The 17,779-nt window shown below is 65.6% G+C and overlaps 1 protein-coding gene across 2 annotated transcripts in view; it reads left to right on the forward strand.

The window, feature by feature from the left end:
* The first annotated feature begins 676 nt into the window (after positions 1 to 676).
* Positions 677 to 17,779, forward strand: part of LOC140386580 (HEPACAM family member 2-like) — a 138,842-nt gene continuing 121,739 nt past the window's right edge. For both annotated transcript variants that reach the window (XM_072469023.1, XM_072469024.1), the window contains exon 1: positions 677 to 882. In XM_072469023.1, the coding sequence (XP_072325124.1) occupies positions 831 to 882 (52 nt within the window). In that variant the 5' untranslated portion in view covers positions 677 to 830. The remainder of the gene's footprint in view (positions 883 to 17,779) is intronic.

Here is a 17,779-nt window from a genome sequence, read left to right on the forward strand (position 1 = left end):
TGGCTTTCCCAGTCACACCATTGACCCATTAAAGAATTGAAACAAAATCCCTCACTGCAAGGCCCGCGGTGGAACATGTCCCTCAATATAAGGCCGCTCCTGCCTTCCCACCCTACCAGCACATGTCCTTCATGGGTATCCCCTCAGCGCCCCTCCTCCTACCCATCAATGGGTCAAAACAAAAAGATTCCCAAATATGTTCCCAGCATTGAGTGGTGGGGCCGAATGGCCTGTTTATATACTGTGTACGCACTGTAATTGAATCCAGTTTAATCTCTGCCTAAATCACTACGTCATTGTGTGATGTGACATTCTTTTTAAATTGGTTCCGTCGACGTATAGCAAAGAATTTGGGGTTAGGCTGCATTTGGAAAACAGAACGACAAAGAGCTTTTAGTAGATGCAAAATGTTACATTATGGGTACCGGGATCAGCACACGAAGAAACTGAGAGGTGACTTGAATAATTATATGAGCTGAGAAATCTGCCTATTGGGAAAAGACTCTGATGATTCTTTCACACCGACTTACTTCAGCAAATATTTTGGACTTTGTGAGAGGGTGTTCAGGACACACCCTCATAACCATCCTCTAATCATTGTTCAATAATAACGCCTGTTCAATCATGCACACACATAGTTTCCCATTCAATTAAGTCATACAACTCTGCACTTTTAGACTCCATGGCGTTCTGAATGATTGTACTCAACCTGTCAGTCTGCAAGGCTTGTCCAACTGGAGAGACGGCGGTGGGGGCGGGGGGGGGATCGTTCCCTCTCACACACCCCAAGGACAAAGAGCTGCCCACTGTCAGGAGGAGTCGGAGTAACAATGCTGCACAGCTGGCTTCAAGTGATGATGGTGCTGCTGTTCTTGTTGGCAGGTACACACCAGGACTGGGAACTGGGTAGTGTCTTGGTTGGAGGCGTTGAGGGAGGTCACAGAGATAGGGAGGGTTGTAGGGTCTGAGCAGGTAACTGAGATAGGGAGAGTGGAAGGGCCTGAAGGGGGGGTTAGACAGATAGGGTGGGTTGTAGGGGCTGGAGGAGGTTACAGAGATAGGGAGGGTTGTACAGGCTGGAGGAGGTCACAGAGATAGGGAGGGTTGTAGGGGTTAAGGAAGTTACAGAGGTGGGGCAGGTTGTAGGGGCTGGAAGGGATAACAGGGATAGGGAGAGTGCCAGGGGCTGGAGGGGGTTAGACAAATAGGGAGGGTTGTACAGGCTGGAGAATGTTGCAGATATAGGGAGAGTGGTAGGGGCTGGAGGGGGTTACAGAGATAGGGAAGGTGGTCGGGGCTAGAGGAGGTTACAGAGGCACAAAGGGTTTGTAGGGGCTGGAGGAGGAAGTTACAAAAATCGGGAGGGTTGTAGGGGCTGGGGAAAGTTACAGAGATAGGGAGGGATCCAGGGGCTGGAAGTGGTTACAGAGATAGGGAGGGTTTGTATGCACTGGAGGAGGTTCCACAGATCGTGATGGTTGTAAGGGCTGGGGCAGGTTACAAAAATGAGGAGCGTTGTAGGGGCTGGGGGTGGTTACAGAGATAGGGAGAGTTGTATAAGCTGGAGGAAGTTGCAGAGATAGGAAGGGTTGTAGGGGCTGGAGGATGTTTCAGAGAGATGGAGAGTTGTCGGTACTCTAGGAGGCCAAAGGTAAGGAGTGTTAGGGGCTAAAACATTCTCACCTGGGATTGGGAAATGTAATTTGATATGAATCACTCGCTCCTTGAGATTTTCTATGTGTGTGGGCTGAATGCTGGTATACGTTAGTGATGTTTAAGCTGGTCACACCTCCCCATGTCTGCGTGCGTTTCCTCCCACCCACAATCCAAAGATGTGCAGGTTTGGTGGACTGACAATGATAAATTGCTCCTTCATGTCCAAAAGGCTCGGTGGGGTTACTGGGATAGGGAGGGGAAGCGAGCCTGGGTCGGGGCCCTTTCGGAGGGTCCGTGTAGACTCGATGGGCTAAATGGCCTCCTTCTGCACTGTAGAGATTCGCTGAAATATTATTGAGAAGGATTTTCTTCATGGAGAACACAGGGTCAAAGTTCCACAATCGTTTGTAAATTCATTTATGGCATGTTGGCATCGCTGGTTAGGCCAGCATTTATTGCCCATCCCTAGTTGCCCTTCAGAACGTGATAGTGAGTTGTCTTCTTGAACCACTGCAGTCCCTGAGGTGTATGTACACCTACTGTGCTGTTAGGGAGGGAATACCAAGATTTTGACCAGCCACATTAAATGTACGGTGATATATTTCCAAGTCAGGCTGGGAAACTCCAGGTGTCAGGGTTCCCAGGTGTCTGCTGCTCTTGTCCTTCCAGATGGTGTGGCTGTGGGTTTGGAATGTGTTATCTAAGGAACCTTGGTGAGTTACTGCCGTACATCTTGTAGATGGTACACACGGCTGCCATTGCTCGTCGGTGGTGGAGGGTTTGAATGTTTGTGGAAGGGGGAGCAATCAAGTGGGCTGCTTGTTCTGGATGTTGTCGAGCTTCTTGAGTGTTGTAGGAGCTGCAGCACACTTGAGTAAATTGCTGGCTTTGAAAGCAGACCAAGGCAGGCCAGCAGCACGGTTCAATTCCCGTAACAGCCTCCCCGAACAGGCGCCGGAATGTGGCGACTAGGGGCTTTTCACAGTAACTTCATTGAAGCTTACTTGTGACAATAAGCGATTTTCACTTCATTTCATTTCATCCAGGCAAGTGGAGAGAATTCCATCACACACCTGACTTGTGGCTTGTTGATTGTGGACAGGCTTTGGGGCATCAGGAGTGAGTTACTCACCTTCGGATTATTCGCCTTTGATCTGTTCTGGTAGCCACAGTATTAATTTAAAAAATATTTATTTTTATTCTCCTTTTTCACATTTTCACCAAATTTACACCCACCAACAAATAATCAAAATAACAAATACAATGGCAATCCCTTGGCGAACAATCCCCTTATCCCACCCACCCTCAAACAGCCCCCAACATTTTAAATGCAAAACACACATGAAAAAGATTCAGGAATCCACCATCAAACCATGCATAATCATCAATAACTGTATACATTGCAATCCTCCCACCGCGCCCCCCCCCCCCCCCCCCCCCAAATGTTCAATGTCATCCAATTCTTGAAAGTGCAGGATAAACAATGCCCATGAGTTGTAGAACCCTTCCATCCTCCCCCTCAGCTCGAACTTCACTTTCTCGAGCGTTAAGAACTTCAGCAGTTCCCCCCGCCACGCCAAGGCACAGGGTGGAGAAGCTGACCTCCATCCCAACAGGACCTGCCTTTGGGCGATCAGCGAGGTGAAGACTAAGACATCTGCCTCCAGCACCCACTTCTAACCCCGGCTGATCCAACACCCGAATATGGTTTCTAGGGGACCCGATTCAAGTCTCACGTGCAACACCCTTGAGATTATCCAAAAGACCTCCCTCCTATATCCCTCCAGTTTTGGATAGGCCCAAAACATATGGACGTGGTTTGCGCCCACCCCCTCACAGCATTCACAATCATCCTCCATCCCCTCAAAGAGTCAGCTCATCCTCGTTCTTGTGAGGTGCGTCCTATATACCACCTTCAACAGTATCAGCCCCAACATTCACACTCTGTAGCACCTCACACCACAGCACCTCCTCCATACCCTCCCCAACTCCTCCTCCCACTTCATCTTAATCCCCTCCAGTGATACCTTATCTTCCCTCAGAATCACTCCATAAATCGCCGACACCCCTTTCTCCATTCCCCTGTCATCAGTACCTTTTCTAACAGTGTAGGGGCCGGCGCTACTAGAAAGCTCTGTACCTCCTTCCTAGCGAAATCACAGACCTGCATATATCGAAACATCTCCCACTGCCCCAACCCATATTTCTTCCCCAGTTTCTCCAGCCTCGCAAACAGAAACAAGTCCTTTTATACCCTAACTTCCCTCTCCTCCCATCTCCAAAAACACCCATCCCACCTTCCTGGCTCAAATCTATGATTCTCCCGAATCGGCATCTCCTTTGACCCCGCCCACAACATAAAGTGCTGGCGCAACTGCCTCCAGATCTTCAACGTCGCCACCACCACCAGACTCTCCGAATATTTCCCGGGGCCATTGGGAGCGGTGCTCTTGCCAATGCTCTGAGCCCTGACCCCCTGCACAAACTCTCCTCCATTCTAACCCACTGGGAGATCCCCCCTCTCACCCAGCCCCGTACCTTCTCAGCATTCGCCGTCCAGTAATAATACAGTAAATTCGGGAGATCCAACCCCCCCCCTGGCTGCCGTCCTCTCTTCAACAGCACCTTCCTAATCATAGCCACCTTCCCACCCCCCCAAATAAACAAGATAATTATCTTTTCTACTTCCTTAAGAACATAAACATAAGAACATAAGAACTAGGAGCAGGAGTCGGCCATCTGGCCCCTTGAGCCTGCTCCGCCATTCAATGAGATCATGGCTGATCTTTTGTGGACTCAGCTCCACTTTCCGGCCCGAACACCATAACCCTTAATCCCTTTATTCTTCAAAAAACTATCTACCTTTATCTTAAAAACATTTAATGAAGGAGCCTCAACTGCTTCACTGGGCAAGGAAGTCCATAGATTCACAACGCTTTGGGTGAAGAAGTTCCTCCTAAAAAACGTCTTTGGTAAAAAGATCCAGGCACTGAAAAATGAACAAAAACCGTGGCAATACATTCATCTTAATTGCCTTTCCGCAACCGGCCAGCGACAGAGGGAGACCATCCCATCTTGCTAAATCCGCTTTCACCCTCCCCACCTAACTAGTAATATTATACCTACAGAGCCCCCTCCCCCCAATCTTGTGTCACCTGCACCCCCAAGTGTGTAAAGTGGGCCGCCGCCCTACGGAATGGCAGCCATCCCTCACCCCTGTCCCCACCCCCCGGTTGGAATACCACAAAATATTCACTTTTGTCCAAATTTAGCTAATATCCCGAAAAAGAGCCAAACACTCGAAGTAGCTCCAGTATCCCACTCATCAACACACTCGATTCCGACACATACTGTAGCAAGAAGACTGCGTACAAAGATACCCTATGCACCACCCCATCTTGCATTATCCCCCTTCACACCTCCGAACTCCTCAAGCGATGGCCAAAGGCTCAATCGCGAGCGCAAACAACAGTGGGGACATCGGGCATCCCTGCCTGGTCCCTCAATGTAGAGCAAAATACCCCAAATTCATACTATTTGTGTGGTCACTAGCCCTCCGCTCCCTGCATAATAATCATACCCACTCCACAAATCGCTGCCCTATCCCAAACCGCTCTAAAACTGCCATCAAAGATCCCCATTCTACACGGTCAGATGCCTTGTCACCGTCTGACGCCACCACCACCTCTGTCTCCCTCCCCTCTGCCGGTGCCATAACTACATTCACTACTCTCCTACTATTCAAAAAGAGCTGCTTCCCTTTCACAAAGGTCATCTGATTTCCCCTATCACCTTCGGGAGTCACTCCTCCAACCTACCCGCCAACACCTTCGCCAACACCTTTGCATCTACATTCAAGAGTGATATGGGCTACACGACTCACACTCTGTCGGATCCCTATCCTTCTTGACCAACAAGGAGGTCAATGGCTGCCTCCATGTCTGCGGCAACACCCCCTCCCATACCGCCTCCTCACATCCCCACCATCAGCGGCGCCAACTTATCCCAAAATTTCTTATAGTACTCCACGGGAAATCCATCCGGCCTTGCTCCCTTCCCTGACTGCATCCTTCCAATTACATCCTTTATCACCAGCTCCCCTATCACCCCCTCCAATGTGGCCCTAACCTCCAACCCCAGCCTCGGATATTCAAACCATCCAGAAATGTCTGCATCTCCTGACCCTTCCCGGTGGCTCTGACCTATTCAATCTCTCATAAAACACCTCAAAGGTTCCCGTGCAACTCCTTCCTCTTTTCCAACAGTGCTCGATCCCCATCTTCTGCATATCTCCTGTCTACCTCCAACATCTCGTCTATTAACCTTTGTCATTCCACCCTCTCCTCCTTATCCACCTTTGTCTTAAACGATATCGCCTCTCCCCTCACTGCTGCCTTCAAAGCTTCCCAAATCATCGCCTGCGAGACTTCACCCGTACAATTAAACCTCGTATTCCTCAATTTCTTTTCCAATCTTAAGACAAAACCATGGGTCCCCCAACCGCCCCACATCTAATCTCCACCCCGGCCTCTTCACAGCTCCCATCTCCAATACCATGTCCACCCAATGTTGCGCATGATCCGATACCGCAATTGCTGAATTCGCCAACCCCTTGACCCCGGCCAACAGCGCCTTCCCCAACACAAAAAAATCTATCCGTGATTAGGCCTTATGAACTGAAGCCCCACCGCTCCGGCCGCCTCGCGCTCTGGACTCAGCCCCACCGTTCCGGCCGCCTCGCGCTCTGGACCCAGCCCCACCGCTCCGACTGCCTCGCGCACTGGACCCAGTCCCACCGCTCCGGCAGCCTCGCACTCTGGACCCAGCCCCACCGCTCCGGCCGCCTCGCGCTCTGGACCCAGCCCCACCGCTCCGACTGCCTCGCGCACTGGACCCAGCCCCACCGCTCCGGCCGCCTCACGCTCTGGACCCAGCCCCACGGCTCCGGCCGCCTCGCGCTCTGGACCCAGCCCCACCGCTCCGACTGCCCCGCGCTCTGGACCCAGCCCCACCGCTCCAACCGCCTCGCACTATGGACCCAGCCCCACCGCTCCGACTGCCCCGCGCTCTGGACCCAGTCCCACCGCTCCGACTGCCCCGCGCTCTGGACCCAGCCCCACTGCTCCAGCTGCCTCGCGCTCTGGACTCAGTCCCACCGCTCTGACTGCCTCGCACTCTGGACCCAGCCCCACCGCTCCGACTGCCCCGCTCTCTGGACCCAGCCCCACCGCTCCGACTGCCCCGCTCTCTGGACCCAGCCCCACCGCTCCGACTGCCCCGCTCTCTGGACCCAGCCCCACCGCTCCGACTGCCCCGCTCTCTGGACCCAGCCCCACCGCTCCGACCGCCTCGCGCTCTGGACCCAGCCCCACCGCTCCGACTGCCCCGCTCTCTGGACCCAGCCCCACCGCTCCGACTGCCCCGCTCTCTGGACCCAGCCCCACCGCTCCGACTGCCTCGCACTCTGGACACAGCCCCACCGCTCCGACTGCCTCGCGCTCTGGACACAGCCCCACCGCTCCGACTGCCTCGCGCTCTGGACCCAGCCCCACCGCTCCAACTGCCTCGCGCTCTGGACCCAGTCCCCCCGCTCCGACTGCCTCGCACTCTGAACCCAGCCCCCCCGCTCCGGCCGCCCCGCGCTCTGGACCCAGTCCCCCCGCTCCGGCCGCCTCGCGCTCTGGAACCAGCCCCACCGCTCCGACTGCCTCGCACCCTGGACCCAGTCCCCCCGCTCCGACCGCCTCGCGCTCTGGACCCAGCCCCACCGCTCCGGCTGCCCCGCACTCTGAACCCAGCCCCACCGCTCCGACAGCCTCGCGCTCTGGACCCAGCCCCACCGCTCCGACCGCCTAGCGCTCTGGACCCAGCCCCACCGCTCCGACTGCCTCGCGCTCTGGACCCAGCCCCACCGCTCCGACCACCTCGCACTCTGAACCCAGCCCCACCGCTCCGACAGCCTCGCGCTCTGGACCCAGCCTCACCGCTCCGACCGCCTCGCACTCTGAACCCAGCCCCACCGCTCCGACCGCCTAGCGCTCTGGACCCAGCCCCACCGCTCCGACTGCCTCGCGCTCTGGACCCAGCCCCACCGCTCCGACCACCTCGCACTCTGAACCCAGCCCCACCGCTCCGACAGCCTCGCGCTCTGGACCCAGCCTCACCGCTCCGACCGCCTCGCACTCTGAACCCAGCCCCACCGCTCCGGCTGCCTCGCGCTCTGGACCCAGTCCGACCGCTCCGACCGCCTCGCACTCTGGACCCAGCCCCACCGCTCGGATCCCCTCGCGCTCTGGACCCAGTCCCACCACTCCGGTTGCCTCGCACTCTGGACCCAGCCCCACCGCTCCGACTGCCCCGCACTCTGGACCCAGCCCCACCGCTCCGACTGCCCCGCACTCTGGACCCAGCCCCACCTCTCCGACTGCCCCGCACTCTGGACCCAGTCCCACCGCTCCGACCGCCTCGCGCTCTGGACCCAGCCCCACCGCTCCAACTGCCCCGCACTCTGAACCCAGCCCCCCCGCTCCGGCCGCCCCGCGCTCTGGACCCAGTCCCCCCGCTCCGGCCGCCCCGCGCTCTGGACCCAGTCCCACCGCTCCGACTGCCCCGCGCTCTGGACCCAGCCCCACCGCTCCGACTGCCTCGCACTCTGAACCCAGCCCCACCGCTCCGGCCGCCCCGCGCTCTGGACCCAGTCCCACCGCTCCGACTGCCCCGCGCTCTGGACCCAGTCCCACCGCTCCGGCCGCCCCGCGCTCTGGACCCAGTCCCACCGCTCCGACTGCCTCGCACTCTGGACCCAGCCCCACCGCTCCGACTGCCCCGCTCTCTGAACCCAGCCCCCCCGCTCCGGCCGCCTCGCACTCTGGACCCAGCCCCACCTCTCCGACTGCCCCGCGCTCTGGACCCAGTCCCCCCGCTCCGGCCGCCTCGCGCTCTGGACCCAGCCCCACCGCTCCGACTGCCCCGCACTCTGGAACCAGCCCCACCGCTCCAACTGCCTCGTGCACTGGACCCAGCCCCACCGCTCCGGCTGCCTCACGCTCTGGACCCAGCCCCACCGCTCCGGCCGCCTCGCGCTCTGGACCCAGCCCCACCGCTCCGACTGCCCCGCACTCTGGACCCAGCCCCATCGCTCCGACTGCCTCGCGCTCTGAACCCAGCCCCACCGCTCCGGCCGCCTCGCGCTCTGGACCCAGCCCCACCGCTCCAACCGCCTCGCACTCTGGACCCAGCCCTACCGCTCCGGCTGCGCCGCACTCTGAACCCAGCCCCACCGCTCCGGCCGCCTCACGCTCTGGACCCAGCCCCACCGCTCCGGCTGCCTCGCGCTCTGGACCCAGCCCCACCGCTCCGACTGCCCCGCACTCTGGACCCAGCCCCACCGCTCCAACCGCCTCGCACTCTGGACCCAGCCCCACCGCTCCGACTGCCCCGCGCTCTGGACCCAGCCCCACCGCTCCGACTGCCCTGCACTCTGGACCCAGCCCCACCGCTCCGACCGCCTCGCGCTCTGGACCCAGTCCCACCGCTCCGACTGCCCCGCACTCTGAACCCAGCCCCACCGCTCCGACTGCCCCGCACTCTGAACACAGCCCCCCCGCTCCGGCCACCCCGCGCTCTGGACCCAGTCCCACCGTTCCGGCTGCCCCGCACTCTGCACCCAGCCCCACCGCTCCGACTGCCCCGCACTCTGAACCCAGCCCCCCCGCTCCGGCCACCCCGCGCTCTGGACCCAGTCCCACCGCTCCGACTGCCTCGCCCTCTGGACCCAGCCCCACCGCTCCGACTGCCTCGCGCTCTGGACCCAGCACCACCGCTCCGACTGCCCCGCGCTCTGGACCCAGTCCCACCGCTCCAACTGCCTCGCGCACTGGACCCAGCCCCACCGCTCCGACTGCCCCGCGCTCTGGGCTCAGCCCCACCGCTCCAACTGCCTCGCGCTCTGGACCCAGTCCCCCCGCTCCGGCCGCCTCGCGCTCTGGACCCAGCCCCACCGCTCCGGCTGCCTCGCGCTCTAGACCCAGCCCCACCGCTCCGACTGCCTCGCGCTCTGGACCCAGTCCCACCGCTCCGACTGCCTCGCGCTCTGGACTCAGCCCCACCGCTCCGACTGCCTCGCACTCTGGACCCAGTCCCACCGCTCCGACTGCCTCGCACTCTGGACCCAGTCCCACCGCTCCGACTGCCCCGCACTCAGGACCCAGCCCCACCGCTCCGACTGCCCCGCTCTCTGGACCCAGCCCCACCGCTCCAACTGCCTCGCGCTCTGGACCCAGCCCCACCGCTCCAACTGCCTCGCGCTCTGGACCCAGCCCCACCGCTCCGGCCGCCCCGCGCTCTGGACCCAGCCCCACCGCTCCGACTGCTTCGCGCTCTGGACCCAGTCCCACCGCTCCGACTGCCCCGCACTCAGGACCCAGCCCCACCGCTCCGACTGCCCCGCTCTCTGGACCCAGCCCCACCGCTCCGACTGCCTCACGCTTTGGACCCAGCCCCACCGCTCCAACTGCCCCGCGCTCTGGACCCAGCCCCACCGCTCCGACTGCCTCGCGCTCTGGACCCAGCCCCACCGCTCCAACTGCCCCGCGCTCTGGACCCAGCCCCACCGCTCCGGCAGCCTCGCGCTCTGGACCCAGCCCCACCGCTCCGACTGCCCCGCACTCTGGACCCAGCCCCACCGCTCCAACCGCCTCGCACTCTGGACCCAGCCCCACCGCTCCGACTGCCCCGCACTCTGGGCCCAGCCCCACCGCTCCAACTGCCTCGCGCTCTGGACCCAGCCCCACCGCTCCGACCGCCTCGCACTCTGGACCCAGCCCCACCGCTCCGACCGCCTCTCATTCTGGAGCCAGCCCCACCGCTCCGGCCGCCTCGTGCTCTGGACCCAGCCCCACCGCTCCGACTGCCTCGCGCACTGGACCCAGCCCCACCGCTCCGGCCGCCTCACGCTCTGGACCCAGCCCCACCGCTCCGACTGCTTCGCGCTCTGGACCCAGTCCCACCGCTCCGACTGCCCCGCACTCAGGACCCAGCCCCACCGCTCCGACTGCCCCGCTCTCTGGACCCAGCCCCACCGCTCCGACTGCCTCACGCTCTGGACCCAGCCCCACCGCTCCAACTGCCCCGCGCTCTGGACCCAGCCCCACCGCTCCGACTGCCTCGCGCTCTGGACCCAGCCCCACCGCTCCAACTGCCCCGCGCTCTGGACCCAGCCCCACCGCTCCGGCAGCCTCGCGCTCTGGACCCAGCCCCACCGCTCCGACTGCCCCGCACTCTGGACCCAGCCCCACCGCTCCAACCGCCTCGCACTCTGGACCCAGCCCCACCGCTCCGACTGCCCCGCACTCTGGGCCCAGCCCCACCGCTCCAACTGCCTCGCGCTCTGGACCCAGCCCCACCGCTCCGACCGCCTCGCACTCTGGACCCAGCCCCACCGCTCCGACCGCCTCTCATTCTGGAGCCAGCCCCACCGCTCCGGCCGCCTCGTGCTCTGGACCCAGCCCCACCGCTCCGACTGCCTCGCGCACTGGACCCAGCCCCACCGCTCCGGCCGCCTCACGCTCTGGACCCAGCCCCACGGCTCCGACTGCCTCGCTCTCTGGACCCAGCCCCACCGCTCCGACTGCCCCGCTCTCTGGACCCAGCCCCACCGCTCCGACTGCCTCGCGCTCTGGACCCAGCCCCCCCGCTCCGACTGCCTCGCTCTCTGGACCCAGCCCCACCGCTCCAACTGCCCCGCACTCTGGACCCAGTCCCACCGCTCCGACTGCCTCGCTCTCTGGACCCAGCCCCACCGCTCCGACTGCCTCGCGCTCTGGACCCAGCCCCACCGCTCCAACTGCCTCGCGCTCTGGACTCAGTCCCACCGCTCTGACTGCCTCGCGCTCTGGACCCAGCCCCACCGCTCCGACTGCCCCGCACTCTGGACCCAGCCCCACCGCTCCAACTGCCCCGCGCTCTGGACCCAGCCCCCCCGCTCCGACTGCCCCGCTCTCTGGGCTCAGCCCCACCGCTCCAACTGCCTCGCGCTCTGGACCCAGCCCCACCGCTCCGACTGCCCCGCGCTCTGGACCCAGCCCCCCCGCTCCGGCCGCCCCGCGCTCTGGACCCAGGCCCACCGCTCCAACTGCCTCGCGCTCTGGACCCAGCCCCACCGCTCCAACTGCCTCGCGCTCTGGACCCAGCCCCACCGCTCCAGCTGCCTCGCGCTCTGGACCCAGCCCCACCGTTCCAACTGCCTCGCGCTCTGGAATCAGTCCCACCGCTCCGACTGCCCCGCTCTCTGGACCCAGCCCCACCGCTCCGACTGCCCCGCGCTCTGGACTCAGTCCCACCGCTCCGACTGCCTCGCACTCTGGACCCAGCCCCACCGCTCCGGCCGCCTCGCGCTCTGGACCCAGTCCCACCGCTCCGACTGCCCCGCTCTCTGGACCCAGCCCCACCGCTCCGACTGCCTCGCACTCTGGACCCAGCCCCACCGCTCCGACTGCCTCGCGCTCTTGACCCAGTCCCACCGCTCCGACTGCCCCGCTCTCTGGACCCAGCCCCACCGCTCCGACCGCCTCGCACTCTGGACACAGCCCCACCGCTCCGACTGCCTCGCGCTCTGGACCCAGCCCCACCGCTCCAACTGCCCCGCGCTCTGGACCCAGCCCCACCGCTCCGACTGCCTCGCGCTCGGGACCCAGTCCCACCGCTCCGACTGCCCCGCTCTCTGGACCCAGCCCCACCGCTCCGACCGCCTCGCACTCTGGACACAGCCCCACCGCTCCGACCGCCTCGCGCTCTGGACCCAGCCCCACCGCTCCGACCGCCTCGCACTCTGGACACAGCCCCACCGCTCCGACTGCCTCGCGCTCTGGACCCAGCCCCACCGCTCCGACCGCCTCGCACTCTGGACCTAGTCCCCCCGCTCCGGCCGCCCCGCGCTCTGGACCCAGTCCCCCCGCTCCGGCCGCCTCGCGCTCTGGACCCAGTCCCCCCGCTTCGGCCGCCTCGCGCTCTGGAACCAGCCCCACCGCTCCAACTGCCCCGCGCTCTGGGCTCAGCCCCACCGCTCCAGCCACCTCGCGCTCTGGACCCAGCCCCACCGCTCCGGCTGCCCCGCGCTCTGGACCCAGTCCCACCGCTCCGGCTGCCCCGCGCTCTGGACCCAGCCCCACCGCTCCGACTGCCTCGCACTCTGGACCCAGCCCCACTGCTCCGACCGCCTCGCGCTCTGGACCCAGTCCCACCGCTCCGACCGCCTCGCGCTCTGGACCCAGCCCCACCGCTCCAACTGCCTCGCACTCTGAACCCAGCCCCACCGCTCCGACTGCCTCGCGCTCTGGGCTCAGCCCCACCGCTCCGGCTGCCCCGCACTCTGAACCCAGCCCCACCGCTCCGACAGCCTCGCGCTCTGGACCCTTCCCCACCGCTCCGACCGCCTCGCGCTCTGGACCCAGCCCCACCGCTCCGGCTGCCTCGCGCTCTGGACCCCGCTCCACCGCTCCGACTGCCTCGCGCTCTGGACCCAGCCCCACCGCTCCGGCTGCCTCGCGCTCTGGACCCAGCCCCACCGCTCCGACTGCCTCGTGCTCTGGACCCAGCCCCACCGCTCCGACTGCCCCGCACTCTGAACCCAGCCCCACCGCTCCGACTGCCTCGCGCTCTGGACCCAGTCCCCCCGCTCCGGCCGCCCCGCGCTCTGGACCCAGCCCCACCGCTCCGACTGCCCCGCGCTCTGGGCTCAGCCCCACCGCTCCAACTGCCTCGTGCTCTGGACCCAGCCCCACCGCTCCGACTGCCCCGCACTCTGGACCCAGCCCCACCGCTCCGACTGCCCCGCGCTCTGGACCCAGTCCCACCGCTCCAACTGCCTCGCGCACTGGACCCAGCCCCACCGCTCCGGCCGCCTCACGCTCTGGACCCAGCCAACACCGCTCCGGCCGCCTCGCGCTCTGGACCCTGCCCCACCGCTCCGACTGCCCCGCACTCTGGACCCAGCCCCACCGCTCCAACCGCCTCGCACTCTGGACCCAGCCCCACTGCTCCGGCCGCCTCGCGCTCTGGACCCAGCCCCACCGCTCCGACTGCCCCGCGCTCTGGACACAGTCCCACCGCTCCGACTGCCCCGCACTCTGGACCCAGCCCCACCGCTCCAACCGCCTCGCACTCTGGACCCAGCCCCACCGCTCCGACAGCCCCGCAATCTGGACCCAGCCCCACCGCTCCAACTGCCCCGCGCTCAGGACCCAGCCTCACCGCTCCGACTGCCCCGCACTCTGGACCCAGCCCCACCGCTCCGACAGCCCCGCACTCTGGACCCAGCCCCACCGCTCCAACTGCCCCGCGTTCAGGACCCAGTCCCACCGCTCCGACTGCCCCGCACTCTGGACCCAGTCCCCCCGCTCCGACTGCCCCGCACTCAGGACCCAGCCCCACCGCTCCGACCGCCTCGCACTCTGGACCCAGCCCCACCGCTCCGACTGCCCCGCGCTCTGGACCCAGCCCCACCGCTCCGACTGCCCTGCACTCTGGACCCAGCCCCACCGCTCCAACCGCCTCGCACTCTGGACCCAGCCCCACCGCTCCGACCGCCTCGCGCTCTGGACCCAGTCCCACCGCTCCGACTGCCCCGCACTCTGAACCCAGCCGCCCCGCTCCGGCCACCCCGCACTCTGGACCCAGTCCCACCGCTCCGACCGCCTCGCGCTCTGGACCCAGCCCCACCGCTCCGACCGCCTCGCACTCTGAACCCAGCCCCACCGCTCCGACTGCCCCGCACTCTGAACCCAGCCCCCCCGCTCCGGCCACCCCGCGCTCTGGACCCAGTCCCACCGCTCCGACTGCCTCGCGCTCTGGACCCAGCCCCACCGCTCCGGCTGCCCCGCACTCTGAACCCAGTCCCCCCGCTCCGGCCGCCTCGCGCTCTGGACCCAGCCCCACCGCTCCGACTGCCCCGCGCTCTGGGCTCAGCCCCACCGCTCCAACTGCCTCGCGCTCTGGACCCAGCCCCACCGCTCCGGCTGCCCCGCACTCTGAACCCAGTCCCACCGCTCCGACTGCCTCGCGCTCTGAACCCAGCCCCCCGGCTCCGGCCACCCCGCGCTCTGGACCCAGTCTCCCCGCTCCGGCCGCCTCGCGCTCTGGACCCAGCCCTACCGCTCCGACTGCCCCGCACTCTGGACCCAGTCCCACCGCTCCGACTGCCCCGCGCTCTGGACCCAGTCCCACCGCTCCGACTGCCTCGCACTCTGGACCCAGCCCCACCGCTCCGACTGCCCCGCGCTCTGGACCCAGCCCCACCGCTCCGGCCGCCTCGCGCTCTGGACCCAGCCCCACCGCTCCGACTGCCCCGCGCTCTGGACCCAGCCCCACCGCTCCGGCAGCCTCGCGCTCTGGACCCAGCCCCACCGCTCCGACTGCCTCGCCCTCTAGACCCAGCCCCACCGCTCCGACTGCCCCGCACTCTGCACCCAGCCCCACCGCTCTGGCAGCCTCGCGCTCTGGACCCAGCCCCACCGCTCCGACTGCCCCGCACTCTGCACCCAGCCCCACCGCTCCGACTGCCTCGCGCTCTGGACCCAGCCCCACCGCTCCGACTGCCCCGCACTCTGGACCCAGCCCCACCGCTCCGACTGCCCCGCACTCTGCACCCAGCCCCACCGCTCCGACTGCCTCGCGCTCTGGACCCAGCACCACCGCTCCGACCGCCTCTCATTCTGGACCCAGCCCCACCGCTCCGACTGCCTCGCGTTCTGGACCCAGTCCCACCGCTCCGACCGCCTCGCACTCTGGACCCAGCCCCACCGCTCCGACTGCCTCGCACTCTGGACCCAGCCCCGCCGCTCCGACCGCCTCTCATTCTGGACCCAGCCCCACCGCTCCGACCACCTCTCATTCTGGACCCAGCCCCACCGCTCCGACTGCCCCGCTCTCTGGACCCAGCCCCACCGCTCCGACTGCCCCGCTCTCTGGACCCAGCCCCACCGCTCCGACTGCCCAGCTCTCTGGACCCAGCCCCACCGCTCCGACTGCCTCGCACTCTGGACCCAGTCCCACCGCTCCGACTGCCCCGCTCTCTGGACCCAGTCCCACCGCTCCGACTGCCCCGCTCTCTGGACCCAGTCCCACCGCTCCGACTGCCTCGCACTCTGGACCCAGTCCCACCGCTCCGACTGCCCCGCTCTCTGGACCCAGTCCCACCGCTCCGACTGCCCCGCTCTCTGGACCCAGTCCCACCGCTCCGACTGCCTCGCCCTCTAGACCCAGCCCCACCGCTCCGACTGCCCCGCACTCTGCACCCAGCCCCACCGCTCTGGCAGCCTCGCGCTCTGGACCCAGCCCCACCGCTCCGACTGCCCCGCGCTCTGAACCCAGCCCCACCGCTCCGACCGCCTCGCACTCTGGACCCAGCCCCACCGCTCCGACCTCCTCGCACTCTGGACCCAGTCCCACCGCTCCAACTGCCCCGCGCTCTGGACCCAGCCCCGCCGCTCCGACCGCCTCGCACTCTGGACCCAGCCCCGCCGCTCCGACCGCCTCTCATTCTGGACCCAGCCCCGCCGCTCCGACCGCCTCGCACTCTGGACCCAGCCCCACCGCTCCGACTGCCCCGCACTCTGGACCCAGCCCCACCGCTCCGACTGCCCCGCTCTCTGGACCCAGCCCCACCGCTCCGACTGCCTCGCACTCTGGACCCAGTCCCACCGCTCCGACCGCCTCGCACTCTGGACCCAGCCCCACCGCTCCGACTGCCCCGCGCTCTGGACCCAGTCCCACCGCTCCGACTGCCTCGCACTCTGGACCCAGCCCCACCGCTCCGACTGCCCCGCGCTCTGGACCCAGCCCCACCGCTCCGAATGCCCCGCGCTCTGGACCCAGCCCCACCGCTCCGGCCGCCTCGCGCTCTGGACCCAGCCCCACCGCTCCGACTGCCCCGCGCTCTGGACCCAGCCCCACCGCTCCGGCAGCCTCGCGCTCTGGACCCAGCCCCACCGCTCCGACTGCCTCGCCCTCTGGACCCAGCCCCACCGCTCCGACTGCCCCGCACTCTGCACCCAGCCCCACCGCTCTGGCAGCCTCGCGCTCTGGACCCAGCCCCACCGCTCCGACTGCCCCGCACTCTGCACCCAGCCCCACCGCTCCGACTGCCTCGCGCTCTGGACCCAGCCCCACCGCTCCGACTGCCCCGCACTCTGGACCCAGCCCCACCGCTCCGACTGCCCCGCACTCTGCACCCAGCCCCACCGCTCCGACTGCCTCGCGCTCTGGACCCAGCACCACCGCTCCGACCGCCTCTCATTCTGGACCCAGCCCCACCGCTCCGACTGCCTCGCGCTCTGGACCCAGTCCCACCGCTCCGACCGCCTCGCACTCTGGACCCAGCCCCACCGCTCCGACCGCCTCGCACTCTGGACCCAGCCCCGCCGCTCCGACCGCCTCTCATTCTGGACCCAGCCCCACCGCTCCGACTGCCCCGCTCTCTGGACCCAGCCCCACCGCTCCGACTGCCCAGCTCTCTGGACCCAGCCCCACCGCTCCGACTGCCTCGCACTCTGGACCCAGTCCCACCGCTCCGACTGCCCCGCTCTCTAGACCCAGCCCCACCGCTCCGACTGCCCCGCTCTCTGGACCCAGCCCCACCGCTCCGACTGCCCCGCTCTCTGGACCCAGTCCCACCGCTCCGACTGCCTCGCGCTCTGGACCCAGCCCCACCGCTCCGACTGCCCCGCACTCTGGACCCAGCCCCACCGCTCCGACTGCCCCGCACTCTGGACCCAGTCCCACCGCTCCGACTGCCTTGCGCTCTGGACTCAGTCCCACCGCTCCAACTGCCTCGCGCTCTGGACCCAGCCCCACCGCTCCGACTGCCTCGCACTCTGGACCCAGTCCCACCGCTCCGACTGCCTCGCACTCTGGACCCAGTCCCACCGCTCCGACTGCCCCGCGCTCTGAACCCAGCCCCACCGCTCCGACTGCCTCGCACTCTGGACCCAGCCCCACCGCTCCGACTGCCCCGCACTCTGGACCCAGCCCCACCGCTCCGACTGCCCCGCTCTCTGGACCCAGCCCCACCGCTCCGACTGCCTCGCACTCTGGACCCAGTCCCACCGCTCCGACTGCCCCGCGCTCT

This window comes from Scyliorhinus torazame, chromosome 12 (genome assembly GCF_047496885.1).
Source record: "Scyliorhinus torazame isolate Kashiwa2021f chromosome 12, sScyTor2.1, whole genome shotgun sequence".
Lineage (NCBI taxonomy): Eukaryota > Metazoa > Chordata > Chondrichthyes > Carcharhiniformes > Scyliorhinidae > Scyliorhinus > Scyliorhinus torazame.